A 21427-nucleotide genomic window follows, 5' to 3' on the forward strand; every position below is an offset into this window, starting at 1 on the left:
GCTGGAGCAGGGGGTTTGTGTGGGTGGATTAAAAGGTCCCAGGTCAGCGGCGGCGCTGGGGGGGCTGAGGCCGGGCCAGATCCCACCCTGGGTGTGGCAGTGCTGGTAATCCCCCCAAGAGGATTAGAGAAAACTTTTATTCCCCGTTTCAGGGCTAATCCCTGGCCTGGTGGGGCTCAGCGAGGGAGGCCAGGACTCTGTGCCACTGCTGAGGGTTTGGGGTCACATCCTGCCCCTCCCAGCACCCCACGGCCACCCCCACAAGCCCTTTTTGCCACCCTGCCCCTCCAGTCCTTTGGGACCTCACCCTGCTCCCCCTGCAGCCTCTCACAGCCTCCAATCTGTTCCCAGTTCCCCACAGCCACCAAAAGTGGGAGAACTTTTGGTGAGAACTGGGAGAACTGGGACCACCCCACACTGGAATAGGGCTGGGGGTGTGGGGGGCTCCCAATTCCTCCCCAAACCAGGTCCCCCCTCTCCTTAACCCCACAGCTTTAATAACAGCACTGCAAAGCTCTGCCAAATCTCTGCACATCTCTGTGCCCCCTCCCTGTCCCCCCCAAACACAGAACCACAGCCTGGGGAGGCCCCCAAACCTCCTGGGCTGCCTCTGTGCCCCCACCACGTTCCCCCAAATCAGGCACTGGCCATGTAAAAGACTCCATATATTTCACATGTACAAAAAGTCACTGTGGTGGGGGGGGATAATGGGCAGGGGGGTCCTGGGGTGGGGGGCACCATCCTGCCCCTCTCCAGGTGCCCCCCCAGCCTGGCTTTGGTCCCTTTTTTTTTTTTTGGCACTTAGTGTTCACATCAGTGGTCAAAGTGTCGAGCGCGGGGTGGAGGGGTCCCCCTGGTCCCTGCAGTGGGGCTGGGGGCTCTGAGCCCCCCCAGGGAACAGGGGGACCCTGACGGGGAGGGGAGCACGCCATGAATCAGCTCCTGATGCTGGGGCTCCACCAGAGATGGATTTGGCCTCTGCCTTGGGTGGGCAGCGGGTGCAGGGTCTCCCCGGGCACAAGGATGTCACCCGTGGGAATGGTGGCACATTTTGGCCCTGTCTCACGTGGTGTCAGGGCAGGACGAAGCCTCACGGGGCACTTGGGGGGCAGAGGAGGGGCTGAGGCAGCCCCAAGTCCTCCCCTGCCCCCCGGTCGGGCTCCTTTGCCTTGCTGGGCTACAGGCGGATCCACCTTCGGGCTGTGGGATGGAAGGGACAGTCAGGGACAGCGCCAGGGACACCTGGGGGTGCCCAGGTGACCCCCCCAGAGTACAGGCACCATAGGCTGAGTCCTCCAGGCACTGGCCTAGGACCCAGCAATGCACTGGGATCCCCACTCTGGGCTCGAGCAGGGCACTGGCACCATACCCTGGCATCCAGTCTTGCACTGGCACCATACCCTGACATCCAGTCTTGCACTGGCACCATACCCTGGCATCCAGTCTTGCACTGGCACCATACCCTGGCATCCAGTCTTGCACTGGGATCCTGCCCAGAATCCAGGAGTGCACTGGGACCTTGTCCTGGGACCCAGTAGTGCACTGGGATACCAGTGTGGGATCCAGTACTGTGCTGGGATCCCATCTTAAGATCCAGTAGTGCACTGGGATACCAGCCTGGCATCCAGTCTTGCACTGGGACCCTGCCTTGGGATCCAGTTTTGCCCTGGGATCCTGCCCAGAACCCAGTAGTGCACTGGGATACCAATGTGGGATCCAGTCTTGCACTGGGACCTTGTCCTGGGCTCCAGTAGTGCACTGGGATACCAGTGTGGGATCCAGTACTGTACTGGGATCCCATCTTGAGATCCAGTAGTGCACTGGGACCCTGCCCTGGGACCCAGTGACCCCACTCTGGGATCCAGTATTGCAGAAGGATCTTTGCTGGGATCCAGCCTTACACTGGGATTGTGTGTTGGGATCCTGTGCCAGAGCCCAGCCTTGCACTGGGATCCAGTGCTGGGATCTTGTGCTGGCACCCAGCCTTGCACTGGGATCCTGTGCCAGGACTCCATTCTGGGTAGAACATTTCACTGGGATCCAGTTCCAGGAACTGGCCTTCCACCCAGATCCAGCCTTATGCTGGGATCCTGTGCTGGGATCCAGCCTTGAACTGGGATCTTGTGTTGGGATCCTGCCTTGCACTGGGATCCTGTGCTGGGATCTTGTGTTGGGGTCCAGCCCTGTGTTGGGATCCTGTGCTGGGATCCAGCCTCAAACTGGGATCCAGTGTTGAAACTCAGCCTTGCACCAGGATCTTATGCTGGGATCCAGCCTTGAACTGGGATCCTGTGCTGGAATCAAGCTGTCTGTTTGGATCCTTTGCTGGGATCCAGCTTTGCACTGGGATTCTGTGCTGGGATCCTTTCCTGGGATTGAGCTCTGAGTTGGGATCCTGTGCTGGGATCCAGCCTCAAACTGGGATCCAGTGTTGAAACTCAGCCTTGCACCACGATCCTGTGTTGGGATCCAGCTCTGTGTTGGGATCCTATGTTGGGATCCAGCCTTGCACGAGGATCCTGTGCTGGAATCCAGCTCTATGCTGGGATCCAGCTCTATGTTGGGATCCTATGCTGGGATCCAGCTTTGCACCAGGATCCTGTGCTGGGATCCAGCCCTGTGTTGGGATCCTGTGCTGGGATCCAGCCTCAAACTGGGATCCAGTGTTGAAACTCAGCCTTGCACCACGATCCTGTGTTGGGATCCAGCTCTGTGTTGGGATCCTATGTTGGGATCCAGCCTTGCACGAGGATCCTGTGCTGGAATCCAGCTCTATGCTGGGATCCAGCTCTGTGTTGGGATCCTATGCTGGGATCCAGCTTTGCACCAGGATCCTGTGCTGGGATCCAGCCTTGCACTGGATCCAGATCTGTGCTGGGATCCTCTGCTGGGATCCAGCACTGGGATCCAGCCTTGCATTAAGATCCCGCCCCAATCCAAAATCCTGAGGCACACCAGACACCCTGGGGTGACAACATGCAGGGAGGGGGGCGTGCAGAAGGGGGCATGCAGGGCTCAGGGGGAACCCAGGGGGATCCAGGTGGGATCCAAGGGGATCCAGGCATGCAGGTGGTACCTGGGCTCTTAACAGCTGGACTCGTCGTGGTGGGACGGGTCGCAGAAGAAGCGGGAGCCCCGCTTGGCCGTGCGGGCAGTGAAGGGGACGCTCTTCAGCGCTGTGGGGGGACGGGCAGGGGACGGGGGGGGACAGGGACATGTCAGCCCCCGTGGCTGGCAGGGCCAGGGCAGGGGGCCAGGGGGGCCGAGGGGGCCATACCTGTGATGATGTCCTCGATGGTGCCATCCTTGCCCTCGTACATGGGCCGGTGGTCCTTGGCCTGGCGCCGCCGCAGCTCCGCGATCAGCTCCTGCTGCTGCCACTTGTTCCGCTGTGAGGGAGGCACAGGGGGCCAGGTGAGGGACACAGGGGTCCCCTCCGTGCCCCCTACTCCCCAGCCCACCCCGTGGCTGCCTCCACCAACCTTCTCCTGCTTTTTAGCCTCCTGTGCCAGCAGCTTCTCCCGCATCACCTCCTCCTGCTTCTTGCGCGTCTCGTTCTCCTGCTCCGCGTCCTGCCGGGGCACACAGGTGGGCAGGGGTCAGATTTCCCCCACCATGGTGCCACTCACCTGCAGGGCACCCCCTCCTGGCCCCAGCTCACCTTGTAGGAGTGGATGAAGCGGACAAAGACCGGGAAGAAGACAGACGGGGGGGTGGTCTTGGGGCTCTCGCCGAAATACCGCACCACGGTGTTGTAGGCGTCCTGGCACAGGAGCAGGGTCAGGCACGGGCAGTGCCCGGCACAGGGGGAGGGCAAGGCATGGTGGGCATCATGTGTGGGCAAAGCAGGGCAGGAGAGCACAGGGAGTGTGCAAGACAAGGTGTGGGTGACAAGGAACGCACACAGAGAATGCAAAGGAAGGCAGGAGTGCACAGGGAGTGTGCAGAGCAAGGTGTGGGTGACCAGATGTGCACGAGAAGTTTGCAGAGCCAGGAGCAGAACCAGACGTGCACAAGGACCGTGCAAGGCAAGGTGTGGATGACAAAGAAGGACACGGAACATGCAGAGAAAAAAGCAGGGGTGCAAGAAGAGTGTGCAAAGCAAGGTGTGGGTGACAAAGAATGACACAGAGCATGCAAAGGAAAGCAGGAATGCAAGAAGAGCATGCAGAGCAAGGTGTGGATGGCCAGGTGTGCACAAGGACAATGCAAGACAAGGTGTGGATGATGAAGAAAGACACGGAACATGCAAAGGAAAGCAGGAGTGCAAGAGGAGCATGCAGAGCAAGGTGTGGGTGACCAGATGTGCACGAGGACCATGCAAGACAAGTTTTGGATGAGCAGATGTGCACAAGGAGTGTGCAAAGCAAGATGTCCGCACAAGGACTGCATAGAGCAAAGTGTGGATGACGAAGAAAGACACGAAACATGCAGCGGAAAACAGGAGTGCAAGAAGAGCACGCAGAGCAAGGTGTGGCTGACCAGCTGTGCACGAGGAGTTTGCAGAGCAAGGTTTCAATGACCAGATGTGCACAAGGACCATGCAGGGCAAGGTGTGGCTGACCAGCCGTGCCCGTGGCCGGTGCCAGGCCGGGTGTGAGCCGCCCTCACCTCGGCCGTGCGCGCGTCGCGCTGCAGCCGCTCCAGCTGCCCCTCGCTGCCGCCCAGGAAGCCGCGCAGCACCGCGCTCTCGTGCTGCCCGCACTCCCGCCGCAGCAGCTCCATGCCCCGGCCCAGCTCCTTCACATCCAGCAGCACGTTCTCCAGGGACACTGCAGGGACACGGGATGGGTCAGTGTGGGTAACTGAAGGTGGTACAGAATGTAATCTTATCCCCTAAAGAGTTGCAGCTGAACCATTTACTAAAGATCTGGAGCAGGCCTGATGTTAACAGGCCACACCTGTAGCCAGTAAGAAGAGTGTTATAAAAGAGTGGATTGATGGGAACTGGAGTCAGCTGGCTGCTGTGAGGATAAGGAAGAGTCAGTGCCTAGAGAAGCTGCCTACAAGAGAAACATCAAGGAGGTACAAAACTCTAGCAATATGGAACCCTTGCAATGTAATGACAATAGATCTCTTGCACTATAATGACAACAGGTCAGGCGCTGTGTGAGGCTGGGACAGCAAGGTGGGGCCATAGTCACAGGTTGAAGGGCACCTGCTGCAGCTTTCTCCACAAAGTGCAGCTCCTGCCAGAAGGTCGCCAGCTCTGGGTACTTCTCCCGCACCGTCAGCGCGATGAAGTGCAGCAATGTCATCTTCCTGTCGGTTGACTTGGTGTCCAGGAGCTGCAGGAGGATTTGGGGAGGGGGTCAGGGCTGTGGGATGGGACCCTCAGGGTCCCAGGGAGCCGGGGAGGGGCTGCCCACCAGGTCCAGGCTCTGCAGTTTGAAGCCGTAGACTGCGCCGCGTTTGCTGCTGTTCATGTAGTTGCCAAGCGCCAAGATGATCTGCAGGGGCAAAGCAGCAGAGTTGGAGGGTCAGGAGGGAGTGAAACCCCCACAGGAACCCCCTCACCCAGCTACAGCGAGGCTGGATGAAGGACCCCCACCCAGCCCACCTCCAACATGTGCTTCAGCTTCTGCGACGACTTAACAGAGGCCGAGGCCGCGATGATGGCGTTGAGCTGCTGCAGGGGGACAGCACAGGGGGGTTCAGCTGGGGTTCAAGGTGGAGCAGGTCCAGTTCTCCCCCTCCCAGGGGGGTTCAGCTGGGGTTCAAGGTGGAGCAGGTCCAGTTCTCCCCCTCCCCAGCTCCGTACCGGCGTCAGCATCTGGATATTCTCGGCGAAGTTGCCGAGGAAGGCCATGATGGCCATGCGCTGGGGCAGCCTCTCCACCTTGCTGAACTGCAGCATGAAGCGATCCTCGTCCGCCAGCTCCTCCAGCGGCTTCCGCTCGCGCTCGTACTGCCTCAACGCCTTGGCCTCCGCCTCCGTGGGCAGGAACCGCATCAGGCACTCCACGAAATCCACCGGCAGCGTCGCCAGGTCGAACCTGCCCCCGCACCGCAGCGTTGGGGAGCAGATCCCCAGAGGTGCCCAGTTTGGGAAGCCTGGATCCCTGTCTGGGCACCCTGAACCACAGCCAGAGCCTCTGCACCCTGCCTGGGCCTCTGTACCCCCCCCTGGACCTCCTGAACCTCAAGCAAACCATGTGCATCCCAGCCAAGTCCTTCTGCACCTTGCCTGGCTCTCCTGTTGACCCTCTACCCCCTGCCAGACCCCCTACATCCCAAAAAGCTCCTCTGCATTCCAGACAGTCTCTCTGCACCCTGCCTGGCACCTCTGAACCCCAAAAAATTCCCGCTGCTCCTCCGCCAAGACCCCCTGAACTCTGCCTAGGTCCCCTGAGCCCCAAGCAGCCATGCTGCCCCCCAACCAACCCTTTTGCGTCCCTACCAGCCCTCTTGCACCCCTGTCTCCCCCCTGCACCCCATTTTTGACCCTCCCTGCCCCGTTTCTGCCCCCCCCAGCGCAGCCCATACGTGTGGATTGCCCGGCAGATCTCGTCGGCGCTGCGGCCAGCCTTGCGCAGGGTGATGGCCAAGTTCTTGGCACGGTTGGCCTCCAGCAGGGTCACCTTGGTGGCCACTTTCTGCGCCGCCTTGCTCTTGGCACACACCAGGTCCAGCGCCGGGCCCTGCGCCTTGGTCTTGAACAGCTCCTCGAAGCGCTCCAGGTCCAGGTCCTGGGGGGTGAGGGGGGTCAGAATTGGGGCTGGGGGTGCCCACGTGGAGAGGAGGACTCCATAATATCAGAAGCCTAATTAATTACTTTATTATACTGTATTATTCTATACTATATTACTATTATACTATATTTTTTACTATATTCTATACTATATTACTATTATTATATTATATTATATTATATTATATTATATTATATTATATTATATTATATTATATTATATTATATTATATTACATTATATTACATTACATTATATTACATTACATTACATTATATTATATTATATATAATACTATACTGTATTATTCTCTACTATATTACTATATTATATACTATATTACTATAATACATAATATATTATATTATAGTGTATTCTATACTATATTGCAGTATATTATTCTATACTGTATTACTATATTACTATTATAGTATATTCTATACTATATCACTATTATTATACTATATTCTATTATTCTATACTATATTACTAAATTATATACTATATATTTTAGTATATTACATACTATATTACTATACTATATTAAATATTGTAATATACTATATTATAGTATATTGTATGCTATATTACAGTATATTATTCTATACTATATTACTATTATACTTTATTCTATGCTATATTATTCTATACTATATTACTATATATATATACTATATATTAGTATATTATATATTACGTTACTATATTACATATTGTAATATACTATATTATAGTATATTCTCTACTATATTACAGTATATTATTCTATACTATATTACTTAATCTAAACTGAATCTGCCAAACACTCAATTCCACTGCAGAGAATCTTGTGACTGTCAGCAGTCCCGACACACAGTGGATTCAATTGGTCAATTAATCAAATTGACCAGAATAACTGACCAAATAACCAGAATCCAATTACCAATTCCCTCCAGGTAAACAATCTTCCACAACGCACCCCACTCGTGAACAACAAGAGGAGCAGCAATTGAGATAAGAACTGGTTTTTTCCCTTTCTCTGAGCATCAGAGAATGTGAATCCCAGAAATGTCCTAGGGAAGCTGTGCCTTGTTTTTATTCTGTGAAGAGAAATGTAGCCACAGAGGGGTCCTGGGCTCACCTCCAGCACCCTCTCATCATCCAGCTCGCTGAACACCGTCCCGCTGATCTGGCTGGGCTTCAGCGCCGTCCAGTTGAACACAGGCAGCCGGAACTTGGTCTTGATGGGCTTCTTGATCCGGATGGCTGCCAGCGGGGCGGGAGCCAGCTCAGCACCCCCAGGGCATGGGGACATGTCCTGTGCCCGCCCTGAGCCACCTGAGCCTGGTGTCATCAACCCCAGGGCCACCCACATGTTCTGTGCCCACCCTGAGCCACCTGAGCCTGGCGTCATCAACCCCAGGGCATGGGGACATGTCCTGTGCCCACCCTGAGCCACCTGAGCCTGGTGTCATCAACCCCAGGGCATGGGGACATGTCCTGTGCCCACCCTGAGCCACCTGAGCCTGGTGTCATCAACCCCTGGGCCACCCCATGCTGGGGTCTCTGAGCAGGTGTTCCTTGAGGATTGCAACCCCAGCACTCTGGTGTTTGCAACCCTTTCCCTGTCCCTTGTCCCTGTCCCCAGAGTTCCTCTGTCCTCCCTGTCCACACAATCTCTACACCATCCCTGTCCCCACGGTCCCCACACCATCCCTGTCCCTTGTCCCTGTGCCCACAATCCCTATACCATCCCTGTCCCCATGGTTCCCACATCCTCCTGTCCCCATTGTCCTCACACTGTCCCGCTCCCCACACCCTCGCTGTCCCCTGTCCCTGTCCCCACTGCCCCTGCACTGTCCCTGTCCCCACTGTCCCCACTGTCCCTGCACTGTCCCCTGTGCCCATCCCCTGTCCCTGTGCCCACCCCGTGGTCCCCCTCATCCCCACGTACCTGAGAGCCCCACGGTGAGGGCGATGGACGGTGCAGCCCCGGGCAGCGGCGGGGCCGGGGGACACTTCCCTGTGGACCCATCAGAGGAGAGGGGGGTGAGACTCCAATTCTGGGGACCACCCAGACCAGCACCACGGACACCCCTTCCTGTGACCCCTCCCTCCCCTGGGCACACCCAGCTCTGAGCTGCCCCAGCTTTGGGTACCCCGGGGTCTTCCTCTTCCTCCTCCTCCTCCTCCTCACCTGGGAGCGGGGGCGCGGGGGGCGGCAGCGGGGGAGGCGGAGGGGGCGGCGGGGGGGGCGCGGCTTCCACGGGGGGCAGGACCGGGGGTCTCAGGGTCTCCTCCGAGGGCTCGGGCAGCGGAGGGGGCGGCTCGGCCCCGCCGGGCACCGGGGGCGGCTCGGAGCCGTAGTGCCGCCGGAAAGCCTCGTCCTTCTCCTTGATCATCCTGCGCAGCGTGTGCACCTGGTGGCTCGTGTGCTCGTAGGTCTCCTGGGGACGGCGAGGGTCAGACTGGGGGGATTGGGACCCTTCCCCGCTCCCCACAGCCCCCATAGCCCCCCAGCACACCTTGACCACCTCCAGCTCCTTCTCTCGCTGCAGCAGCTGCTTCTCCAGCTCTGCCACCCGCATCATGTTCTCGTTCTCCAGATCCAGCAGCTTCTCCGTTAGCTGAGGAGAGGGACACGGCTGTGACAGCAGCTCGGGGACACCCCTGCTGTCACCTCTGACCTCCCTGGGACCCAGCAAGGAACAACCCCACATCCCCCCGTGCTCACATACATGGGACAGGTGCTCCTCCAGCTCCTCCACCTTCTCCAGGGCCACATTTTTGGTCTCAGCATCCTCCAGCAGCCCCCCCACATCGAAGACGTTGTCCAGGTACGCCTGGATCTGCACCTGCAGCTTCTCACTCTCCGTGTGCCTCGACTTCTGTGGGCACAAAGGCGCCATCAAGGATGGGGGGACCCCCCAACACAATTCCCCTGACCCTCAACCACCCCCCATACCTGCAGGAACTCCTCCAGCCCCAGTTTGGTGAACTCATACTGGAGATGGACGCGGAAGTTCATGTCCTCCACCGAGTGCACCACGATGTTGATGAACTGCATGCAGGCCACCTGCAGGCAGGGTTGGTGTCACCAGGTGTTGTGGTGTGATGGAACAGCCTGTCCATCCCGGTTCTTTCCCCAGGTGTGCCAATCACCTCTCCCTTCCCCTCCCTTGCCCCTGCTGAGTGCTGTCCATCAATCTTGGCATTCCAGAAAGGGTGTCATGTGATTGGTGAAGTTCAAAAGATGCCTCATCCCTGGGGACATTGGGCCATCCAGGTGTCACTTGTCGCTTGAGACCTTCCCCCCTGTACCTCGTTGGTGGCTCCCTACCCCTTCCCTGCCCCTCTCCCTGGGGTTAAAAGGAACAGCAACCACGGGCTCAGGGAGTTCTGTTGGAGCTGGTGCTGCATTCAGAGTGGGCCACAACAAAGCTCTGGATCCAAACCCTCCAGCAGAACCGACTCCTTTCCTTCACCATGGCCTCAAAGCTTCTCCACCAGGGTAAACCTGAGCTCCTGCAAGCCTGGACTTGTCCCAAGTGCCCAGCTGCAATATCCAGCTGGCCAAAGGTGTCTCTGAGATGAAACCACCACAGTTGCCACACTTGGTCAAGCAGCAAGGGCTGGACAAACCCTGGCACGTTCCATCTGGCTATATTGGGATTTAATTTCAATATATTGGCGCCCAATGTGAGGCGGCTCCATCCTGGGGATGGATCAGTCAGGGAAGAGACCCCTGAGGTGAAACCACCACAGTTGCCACCTTTGGTCAAGCAGCAAGAGCCAGACAAGCCCAGGCACGTTCCATCCAGCTATATTGGTATTTAATTCCATTATATTGGCGCCCAACGTGGGGCAGCTCCATCCTGGGGATGGATCAGTCAGGGAAGAGACCCCTGAGGTGGCACCCTCACTTTTGCTGCAGCATGCAGCTGGCCAAAGGTGTCTCTGAGGTGAAACCACCAGAGCTGCCACCCTTGGTCAAGCAGCAAGGCCAGATGAGCCCAGGCACGTTCCATCTGGCTATATTGGTATTAATTCCAATAACCAGGATTCCTCCTGGCCCCCCAGAGAGCCTCCCCCTCGCTCAGGACAGGGTGTCCCACCATGAAGTCGATGCTGCTGTCCTCGTTGCGGAAGTATTCCATCAGCCGCTCGAAGCGGTGTTTCTCCTTGCACACCTGGGCAGGCAGAAATGGGGTTCACCTGGCATGGCCCCCCCAGCCACTGACCCTCCCCTCATCTCCTGGACTCCATTTCCCTAATCCCAGTCTGGTCCTGGTACTCCCAGACTCCCCCATTCCTCATCCTCCCTGATCCCTTCATCACCTGCACTCCAGATTCCCCTTCCCAGCCTGGTCCTGGGGTCCCTGGTGTCCCCATCCCAACCTTCTCTTGGGGTTTCCCCCATCCCAGATTGCTTCTGGAGTCCCCAGTTCCTCCATTCCCGAGGTCCTGCTCCCCAGTCCCAGCCTGATTCTGGTGTCCCCATTCCCCCCATCCTAACCTGGTCCTGTCTCCTCCATTCCCCCATCCCATCCCCGCTCCCATCCCCTTTTACCTCCTTGAAGTTGTCAAAGGCCGCCAGGATGATCTCGTGGCCGCCCCTCACCAGGCACACAGCAGCCAACAGCTCCAGCACCAGCGCCTTCATCCTGGCCACAGCGTCACCATCATCACCATCAGTGCCACCATCACCATCAGTGCCACCATCACCATCAGTGCCACCCCCTGCCAGCTCCACGACCCCCGTCCCACCCTGCCAGACCCTCCCTCACCTCGGGTTCTTGTTGTTGAGGCTCAGGGCGATCTCGTTGACGGCGTGGGGGTGAGACATGACCAGGTTGAAGCCGTACTGTGGGCACGGAGAGCACAAAACCGGCGTCAGCCGTGGTGGCAGCGGTGACAGCGGTGTCCCCACCGTGGGGGTGACACTACCTGGTAGTTCATGATGGCCCGGAGACACATGATGCACAGGTGAACATCATCCTTCTGGCTCACCAGGCGTGAGTTCTTCAGTGCCCTGCGGCTGGGCAGCGTGCCATAGCTGCGGGACAGGGCACACGGTGAGCGGGGCTGGCACCTCCGATGGGGGGGACAGCGTGGGGACAGACGGACGGGATTTGGGAGGGACAAAGCCAGACAGAGGGCGACAGGGACAGAGCGAGCAGAGGCGGAGCAGAGGCGGGCACGGGGCTGGCACCGGACACCCGGAGCAGAGGCGGGCACGGGGCTGGCCCTGGTACTTACCGAGCAGCGAGGTGGGCACGGAGGGGACAGAGAGAGAGCACAGCCAGAGAGGGGCACCCCGGCCCTGGAAGCAGAAACGGGGTGCATTACCCCGGGCACGGGGGCACAGCCAGAGCAGGGGGAGCGGAGCCGCGGGGGCACAGGACAGGCGGGATGGGGAGATGGCAGTGCCAGGGCTGCGCGGGCATAGAGGCAGAATAGGTTGTGGCATGAGTGCCACGCCAAGGGCGAGGCACAGCGCTGCGTTTGTGCCCATGCAGTTGGCATGGGACAGGGTGAGGAGTGACACCGTGGCAGGGCACAGACATGGCACGCACACACCATGGCACAGACATGGCACGCACCATGGCACACAGCATGCCACACAGCATGGCACACAGCATGGCACACAGCATGGCACAGACATGGCACACACCATAGCACAGACATGGCACAGACACGGTACACAGCATGGCACATACCATGGCACACACCATGGCACACACCATGGCACACTGGCACACACCATGGCACAGACATGGCACACACCATGGCACATGGCACACAGCATGGCACACAGCATGGCACATGGCGCAGAGCATGGCACACAGCATGGCACACTGGCACACAGCATGGCACACAGCATGGCACACAGCATGGCACAGACGTGGCACGCACCATGGCACACAGCATGGCACACAGCATGGCACGTGGCACACAGCATGGCACACACCATGGCACAGACATGGCACATACCATGGCACACAGCATGGCACACAGCATGGCATGTGGCACACAGCATGGCACAGACATGGCACACACCATGGCACACACCATGGCACATGGCACACACCATGGCACACACCATGGCACACACCATGGCACATGGCACACAGCATGGCACACACCATGGCACACTGGCACAGCACTCAGCAAGCAGCCAGAGCCCTGCACAGGCCGTACCCCCATGGCAGGACGTGCCCCCAGAGTGGGGCATGCCCCCGGGCACGTACCGTAGGGCGGTCTGGCGGGCAGAGCGTGCCAGGCTGCTGCCGAAGGGGGCGGGCAGCGCGCTGGGGTGCTGCAGATCCTCGATGGACCTGCTCCAGGAGCGCAGCTTCTCCAGGGCACCGTCCTCACCTCCTTCCAGGCCCTCAAAATCCAACCTGGAGGGGGCACACGTGTGGAGCGAGGGTGGCACAGGGCTCTGGTGGGTGGCACAGGGCTTTGAAGGGGGGCACACGGCTCTGGCAAGGGGCACAGGGCTATAGCAGGGAGTTTATGGCTCTGACAGTGGGCACAGTGCTTTGGCAGGGGGCACACGGCTCTGGCAGCGGGCACACAGTTCTGGAGGGGGGCACAGGGCTTTAAATGGGGGCACAGGGCTCGGGCAGCTCTGGCAGGGGACACAGGGCTGTGGTGGGGGGCACACAGCTCTATCAGGGGGCACAGAGCTCTGGCAGGCGGCACAGGGATCTGGCAGAGGGCACACGGCTCTGGCAGCGGACACAGGGCTTTGAAGGGGGGCACAGGGCTCTGGCAGCTCTGGCAGCGGGCACACAGCTCTGGCAGGGGGCACAGGGATCTGGCAGGGGGCACAAGGCTCTGGCAGGGGGCACACGGCCCTGGCAGGGGGCACAGGGCACTAGCAGCGGGCACACAGCTCTGGCAGCAGGCACAGGGCTCCAGCACAGATGCAAGCACTGCAGTAGGTGCCAGGCAGATGCAGTGCAGTAGGTGCCCGGTGGGCACTGCGGGGTGGGCAGAGGCGCGAGGGTGGCTCAGCAATCCCCAGAGCAGCCGGGCAGGGTCTGACATTCCCGCATCCCTCCCAAACCGCTGCTCCCCCCCTGCCTCGGCGCTGATAACACACCCAGCGCTATCAGGGAGCGGCCACAGGCTCCCCAAGGACTCCCTGGACCCACAAGGGCACCCCAAAGTCTCTCTGGACCCCCAAGGACCCCCTGGAGCCCCCCCCTGACCCCGAGACCCCCGCCCCCACTCACATGACGGCGCACTGGGCGAAGGACAGGTAATTCACCAGCACGTCCAGCCCTTTGTTCTCATCATTGAGGAACTCCCGCACCCACCTGCGGCACCAGGAACCCATCAGAGCCCGCGGGAAAAAACGGGGATCCCCCCCCAGAACAACCCCCATTAAACACGGGAACCCCCCCCCCCCCCCCAGAACACGGGGACCCCCCCCAGAACATCCCCCTCCAACATGGGGACCCCCCCAGAACACGGGGACCCCCCCCAGAACAACCTCCATTAAACACGGGAACCCCCCCTCAGAACACGGGGACCCCCCCAGAACAACCCCCATTAAACACGGGGACCCCCCCAAGAACACGGGGACCCCCCCCCAGAACATCCCCATTAAACACGGGGACCTCCCCAGAACACGGAGACCCCCCCCCAGAACATCCCCATTAAACACGGGGACCCCCCCCAAGAACACGGGGACCCCCCCCCAGAACACCCCCCTCCAACACGGGGACCCCCCCAGAACACGAGGACCCCCCCAGAACAACCCCCGTCCCACACGGGGACCCCGCCCCCCAGCAGAACCCCCTCTATCACGGGGACCCCCCCAGAACACAGGGACCCCCAAGAACACCCCCTCCATCACGGGGACCCCCCCAGAACACGGAGACCCCTCCAGAATAGCACCCCCCCCTTAAACACGGGGACCCCCCCCTAGAACAGCCCCCTTAAACACGGGGACCCCCCCCCAGCACAGCCCCCTCGAACACGGGGACCCCACAGAACACGGGGACCCCCCCAGAACACGGAGACCCCCCCCCAGAACATCCCCCTCCAACATGGGGACCTCCCCAGAACACCCCCATTAAACACGGGGACCTCCCAAGAACACGGGGACCCCCCCAGAACAACCCCCTCCAACATAAAGACCCCCCAGAACACAGAGACTCACCCCAGAACACCCCCCTCCATCACGGGGAACCCCCAGAACACAGGGACCCCCAAGAACACCCCCTCCATCACGGGGACCCCCCCAGAACAGCACCCCCCTTAAACACGGGGACCCCCCCCAGAACAGCCCCCTTAAACACGGGGACCCCCCCAGAACACCCCCGGCACCACGGGCACCCCCGCCCTGGCACGGGCACGCTGCGGGCACTGCCCTGGTGGGCGCAGCCCCCCCCCCCGTTATCAGCAGTGCCGGCGTTATCAGAGGAGCGCAGGGCAGGGAGGGCTCGGTGCGGGCGGGAAACGGGGCTCGGTGATGGGGCTGCACCCCCAAACCCACCCCTGAGGGGAAAGGAGGAGATTCGGGGTGCCCTGACCCTTGGGAGGGTGTTGGGGTGCAATTTTGAGGTGCCAAGAAGGGGAGTGGGGGTACATGGGGTGGGGGGCTCACCCCGATCTTTGGGAGGGTCTTGGGGTGCAATTTTGAGGTGCCAAGAAGGGATTGGGGGTACAGGGGGTGGGAGATTCACCCCAAACCTTGGGAGGGTTTTGGGGTGCAATTGTGAGATGCCAAGAAGGAGGTGGGGGTACAGGGGGTGGGGGATTCATCTGGACCCTTGGGGAAGGTGTTGGGGTGCAATTGTGAGGCGCTGTGCCCACGGGAAAGGAGGGATTCGGGGTGCCCTGACCTTTGGGAGGGTGTTGGGGTGCAATTTTGAGGCGCCAAGAAGGGATTGGGGGTACAGGGGGTGGGGGGCTCACCCCGACCCCTGGGAGGGTCTTGGGGTGCAATTTTGAGGTGCCAAGAAGGGATTGGGGGTACAGGGGGTGGGAGATTCACCCCGATCTTTGGGACGGTGTTGGGGTGCACTTGTACCAACGGCCAAGGAGGGGATGGGGGTACAGGGGGTGGGGGTTCACCCCAAACCTTGGGAGGGTTTTGGGGTGCAATTGTGAGATGCCAAGAAGGAGGTGGGGGTACAGGGGGTGGGGGATTCATCTGGACCCTTGGGGAAGGTGTTGGGGTGCAATTGTGAGGCGCTGTGCCCACGGGAAAGGAGGGATTCGGGGTGCCCTGACCTTTGGGAGGGTGTTGGGGTGCAATTTTGAGGTGCCAAGAAGGGATTGGGGTACAGGGGCTGGGGGATTCACCCCGATCCTTGGGAAGGTCTTGGGGTGCACTTGTGAGGTGCAAGGAGAGGATGGGGGTACAGGGGGTGGGAGATTCACCCCGACCCTTGGGAGGGTCTTGGGGTGCAATTGTGAGGTGCCAGGAAGGGAGTGGGGGTACAGGGGGTTGGGGATTCGCCCCAATCTTTGGGAGGGTCTTGGGGTGCAATTTTGAGGCGCCAGGAAGGGATTGGGGGTACAGGGGGTGGGAGATTCACCCCGATCTTTGGGAGGGTCTTGGGGTGCATTTCTGAGGTGCCAAGAAGGGATTGGGGGTACACGGGGTGGGGGATTCACCCCGATCTTTGGGAGGGTCTTGGGGTGCATTTCTGAGGTGCCAAGAAGGGATTGGGGGTACAGGGGGTTGGGGATTCACCCCGATCTTTGGGAGGGTCTTGGGGTGCACTTGTACCAACGGCCAAGGAGGGGATGGGGGTACAGGGGGTGGGGGGCTCACCCCGACCCCTGGGAGGGTCTTGGGGTGCATTTGTGAGGCGCTGTGCCCACGGGAAAGGAGGGGATTCGGGGTGTCCCGACCCCCGGGAGGATGTTGGGGTGCAATTGTGCGGTGCAAAGGAGAGAACGGGGGTACGGGGGGTGGGATTACCGGGGGTCCCCAGCCCAGCCCAGCCCAGCTCCGCGCGTCACGGAGCCCCGGGGCCCGCCGGGGCCGCCCCTTTCCTGCCGCCGCTCCAGCCCCCGAGCCCCAGCCCTGTTTCCTGTCTCCGGCTGCTGCTATTTTGGGTTCCGTGGGCAGGGACGAGCGGGGCCGGCGGCGGGGAACAGCCCGCACGTGCACGAGCAGCCCCGGGCACGCCGGTGCCACCGGGAACCCTCCGCTGATGTCCCCAAACCCTCCCCCGGGTCCCTGCGCATCATCCCGGGGCCGGTCGGGGATGGAACGGACCGAGCCCCTCCGGTGTGTCGGGAGGAGCCGGACGGGGATCCGACCGCGCTGCCTCGTTCAGGGCGTCAGCACCGGCCCATCCGCCCCGGCATCCGCCCCCGGGAGCGGCCCGCGGGCCGGGGCAGGAACCGGGCCCAGTTCCTGCAGCGCCTCCGGCTTCCCCTGCAGCTGTGCGGGGCTGGGGACAGCACCCCGCGGTCCCGCCGGGGGCTCCAAGGCCATCCGGAACTCTGCACCCCACAAACGCCAAAGTCTGGACCCCACAAACCCTCCCTGGGACCCCACAAACCCTCCCCGGGACCCCACAAACCCTCCCTGGGACCCCACAAACCCTCCCCGGGACCCCACAAACCCTCCCTGGGACCCCCCAGCCCCTCCCCGGGACCCCCCACTCACCCAATGTGGTTGGTCCTCAGGCTGATCTCCAGCTCCCGCAGCACCTTGGTGGATTCCTGCACCCTCCTCCTGAACTTCTGGGGGGCACAGCAAGGCTGAGCTGCGTCCCCCCAGATTCCCCAAACCCCCCAAGGCTCCCTCAAAGCCCCCAAAGCCCCCAAAGCCCCCCAAAGCCCCTCAAAGCCCCCTCACCTTGCGTGTGACACCCGGCTCCAGGAAGCTGCGCAGCTTCTGGATGTAGGCATGGGGTGGGCTCTTCACCTGGAACCGCTCCTGGGAGGGGACAGGAGGGTGTTGGTGACATTGGTGACATTGGGACAGCGGCGTTGTCCCCTCCCCAGACCCTCCACGGGCCGCCCAGCCCCACCTGGTCACAGATGAGGTCCCACTTCTTCTCGTTGTCGTACTGGCGCAGCAGCCGGGCTTTGTCCGGGGGCAGGTTCATGGAGCTCTGGGGACACAGAGGGGGTGTCACCCTGAGGGGCACGGGGACAGTGCCCACAAGGGGCACCGAGACCCATGGCACAGCCCCAAAAACACCCACAGCTCAGCCAGGATCCCCTCCGAGAGCACCCTGAGACGTGGCATAGCCAGAGTGGCTGGCACCAGGGTGGGTGTCACCCTGAGGGACACGGGGACAGAGCCACCAAGGGCCACTGAGACCCATGGCACAGCCCCAAAAAGCACCCACGGCACCCACAGTGCCCCCCAAGGGCCGCCAAGAACCATGGCACAGCCTGGGTGGCCCCAAAAGCACCCACAGTGCCCTCCAAGGGGCACCAAGACCCATGGCACAGCCCCAAAAAGCACCCACAGGGCCCCCTCTAAGGGCACCCTGAGCCAGAGCGGCTGGCACCAGACTGCACCAGCGGGCACAGATGTGGCACGGGCACAGCAGTGCCACCAGGGCCATGTGCCAAGCACCGGCGGCACCAAATCTCTCCATCCCTGACGCATCCTTCCTGTCTGCAGCTGCTTCCGTGCCACAACCGCAGCCTCCGCTCCCGACCGGGCACGGGGCCAGGCACTGGTGCCAACTCCCCAGGACACTGGACACAAAGCCTGGCACCGGTGCCACCCCCCCAGGACACCAGACACAGAGCCAGGCACTGGTGCCAGCTCCCCAGGACACTGGACACAAAGCCTGGCACCGGTGCCACCCCCCCAGGACACCAAACACAGAGCCAGGCACCGGTGCCAGCTCCCCAGGACACCGGGCACAAAGCCTGGCACTAGGTCACTGGGAAGACCCCGGTGGGACGTGGCACAGGACAAATGGGGTGCCACAGTGGGCACCAGGGATGCCAGAGAGCCTGGGAGTGCCCTGGTGGGTGATGCCACCACAGGGAGAGATGCCAGCCCACGTGGGCGATGTCACCCTGGTGGGAGATGGCATTGCCCTGGGTGATGTCACCGTGGTGGGTGCTGCCAGCCCGGCTCATGATGCCACCCTGGTGGGAGATGCCACCCTGGCGGTGACGCTGCTCAGGGCAGCCCCGTTACCAGGAGCTGCTCCTCCCCTCCATGCCAGCCCTGCCCGCTCACCCCGATGCCACGGGAAACCGGGACCGAGCCCGGGGGAGGCCACGGGAGTGCTGGGCAAGGGTCCCACGGGACTGACCGACCACAGGACAGGCTGACCAGCAGGACAGACTGACCAGCAGGACAGACTGACCACCAGCAGGGACTGACCACCAGGACAGACTGACCAGCAGGACAGACTGACCACCAGGACAGACTGACCACCAGAAGGGACTGACCACCAGGACAGACTGACCAGCAGGACAGACTGACCACCAGGACAGACTGACCACCAGAAGGGACTGACCACCAGGACAGACTGACCAGCAGGACAGACTGACCAGCAGAAGGGACTGACCATCAGCACAGGCTGACCACCAGGACACACTGACCACCACCAGGACACACTGACCACCAGGACACACTGACCAGCAGGACACACTGACCAGCAGGACAGACTGACCAGCAGGACACACTGACCACCAGGACACACTGACCACCAGGACAGACTGACCAGCAGGACAGACTGACCACCAGGACACACTGACCAGCAGGACAGACTGACCAGCAGGGACTGACCACCAGGACACACTGACCAGCAGGGACTGACCACCAGGACAGACTGACCACCAGCAGGGACTGACCACCAGGACACACTGACCAGCAGGACACACTGACCAGCAGGACAGACTGACCATCAGCACAGACTGACCACCAGGACAGACTGACCACCAGGACACACTGACCAGCAGGACAGACTGACCACCAGCAGGACAGACTGACCACCAGACACACTGACCAGCAGGACACACTGACCAACAGGACAAACTGACCACCAGCAGGACAGACTGACCACCAGCAGGGACTGACCACCAGGACACACTGACCACAAGCAGGACAGACTGACCATCAGCACAGACTGACCACCAGGACACACTGACCACCAGGACAGACTGACCAGCAGGACAGACTGACCAGCAGGACACACTGACTGCCCCCCCGAGGGGCACCGTGCCCTCCGCACAAGCCCAGCGGTAAAACCCCGGGCCGGGCCCGGCGGCGGAAGGGACGCGCGGAGACCCCGCCGGGGGCTCTGAGGCGCCGCCGCCCGCCCGCGCCGCCGTTCCCGCCGCTCCGTTTCCTGCCTTTGTGCTGGGAACGCGGCCGCTCCCGGCCGGCCGCTTCCCCTCCGCCGTCCGCCCCACCGGGAGCCCCCCACGCCTTGAATCCCACCGGGAAACGGCGGCACCGGAGGTTGGCGGGGGGCTCCGGGGCGGATCCTCGCCTCCGGGAACCGCCGGGCTCCCATCACATGATGGAATGAATATTTTCCGCCCCCGGTAGCAGCCGGGACGGCACCGATGGCCGCGGGGACATTTTGGGGGAGGCAGGTGCCGCCACCCCGCAAAGTGACCCCCTCCCGGTACCGGTGTCGCCCACCGGGACGGGTCCCCCCCCGCCACAGGCCCCGCGTAGGATGCGGGACGGGCGGGAGCCGCTCGTTACCGGCGGGACGCGCCCACGCCGGTGCCCCCGGTGCCCCCGGTGCCTCCCGGTGCCCCCGGTTTCGCCTTCCAGAGCCCCGTGGGACCGCACTCGGCATTTCCTGCCCGGCTGCGGCTTCCGCTGGCGGCGGCTCCCACCGGGATGGCGGGGCCGGGGGGGCACCGGTGTCACCCATCCCCGCTGTCCGCCCCCGCCACCCAAAACAAAGCCGGGACCCCGGAGAGGCCACCGGGACGGCTCCGGGGCCACCCAAGCGCCGGTAGGACCCCTCGGCAGTATTGGTGGTCCCGGTGGCACCGGGGTGGGCACCGCCCCGGCGGTGACAGCGCACCGGGGACCGCGCAGGGCACCCGCGCCCACCGGGAGCCACTTCACGCACCGGGAAACCGGGAACCCCCGCAGGCGGCGGGGAATGCCAGCCTCGCGCGCTGCCCCGACCGGACTTTCCCGGTTTGCAAAGTCCCCGGGCCTCAGGGGCCCCCGCGGTGGCACCGGGAGTGGCGTCACCCCCGGGGCTGTCCCGGCTGGGGAGTTCCCCGCGGTCGCTGCCCATCCCCGCGGGCACCGGCGCTCCCCGCCCGCCCCTGGCGGCACCGGGCGGCGCTGCCGTCCCGGCGGTGCCCGGTGCCCGCCAACGGCTCCGGGAGAGCGCATCGGGAGGAGTCCCGGGGAGGGATGAACCGGGACGGGGCTCAGCGGGAACACCGACGGAGCGAACGGACGAAGCGCACCGCCGGGGGCACACCGGGAACGGACGGTGAGCACCGGGAACTGGGGAGCGCGGCGGGGGTCGGCCTCTCACCAGCACCAGGGCGAAGCGCTCCTCCAGCTCGCAGGGCTCCGGCATCGGCATCTTTCCCGGGGCGAACAGTCCGGCTCCCCCCGGGGCCGCCGGTGTTCCCGGGCCCCGGGGCAGCGCCTCCCCGTCCGCGCTCTCCACGTTCCCCATCCCCGGCCCAGGCACCGGGGGGCGGTGGGGGAGGTTCAGCCCGTCGTGTCCGGCGCTGCCGCCGCCTCCCGCTCCCGCCCCGCCCGCCCCGCCCGGTCCCGCCCCAGCGCTGCCGGTGCGCGGCGGCGCCACCAGG

The 21427-nt window shown here is 61.9% G+C and overlaps 1 protein-coding gene across 2 annotated transcripts; it reads right to left on the reverse strand.

Annotated features, from left to right (window-relative positions):
* Nucleotides 1-650: 650 nt before the first annotated feature.
* Nucleotides 651-21313, reverse strand: FMNL3 (formin like 3). Of its 2 annotated transcripts, XM_063179263.1 has the most exons (27): nt 21145-21313; nt 17683-17766; nt 17508-17588; nt 17316-17392; nt 13915-13998; nt 12922-13074; nt 11618-11726; nt 11458-11534; nt 11241-11334; nt 10786-10860; nt 9636-9746; nt 9409-9558; nt 9196-9297; nt 8868-9117; nt 8625-8693; nt 7812-7936; nt 6487-6689; nt 5762-5996; nt 5561-5629; nt 5370-5450; nt 5159-5288; nt 4612-4772; nt 3662-3763; nt 3483-3572; nt 3278-3389; nt 3077-3176; nt 651-1200 (listed from the first exon to the last, which is right to left on the reverse strand). In XM_063179263.1, exons 1-26 carry the CDS (start codon nt 21289-21291, stop codon nt 3085-3087), a joined length of 3063 nt encoding a protein of 1020 aa, XP_063035333.1. In that variant the 5' UTR covers nt 21292-21313; the 3' UTR covers nt 651-1200; nt 3077-3084. The 2 variants fall into 2 exon arrangements, with proteins under 2 accessions (XP_063035333.1, XP_063035334.1); XM_063179264.1 differs by lacking the exon at nt 12922-13074 and having other exon boundaries at nt 21145-21312.
* Nucleotides 21314-21427: the final 114 nt, after the last annotated feature.

The sequence above is a fragment of the Melospiza melodia genome, chromosome 31 (assembly GCF_035770615.1).
Source record: "Melospiza melodia melodia isolate bMelMel2 chromosome 31, bMelMel2.pri, whole genome shotgun sequence".
Lineage (NCBI taxonomy): Eukaryota > Metazoa > Chordata > Aves > Passeriformes > Passerellidae > Melospiza > Melospiza melodia.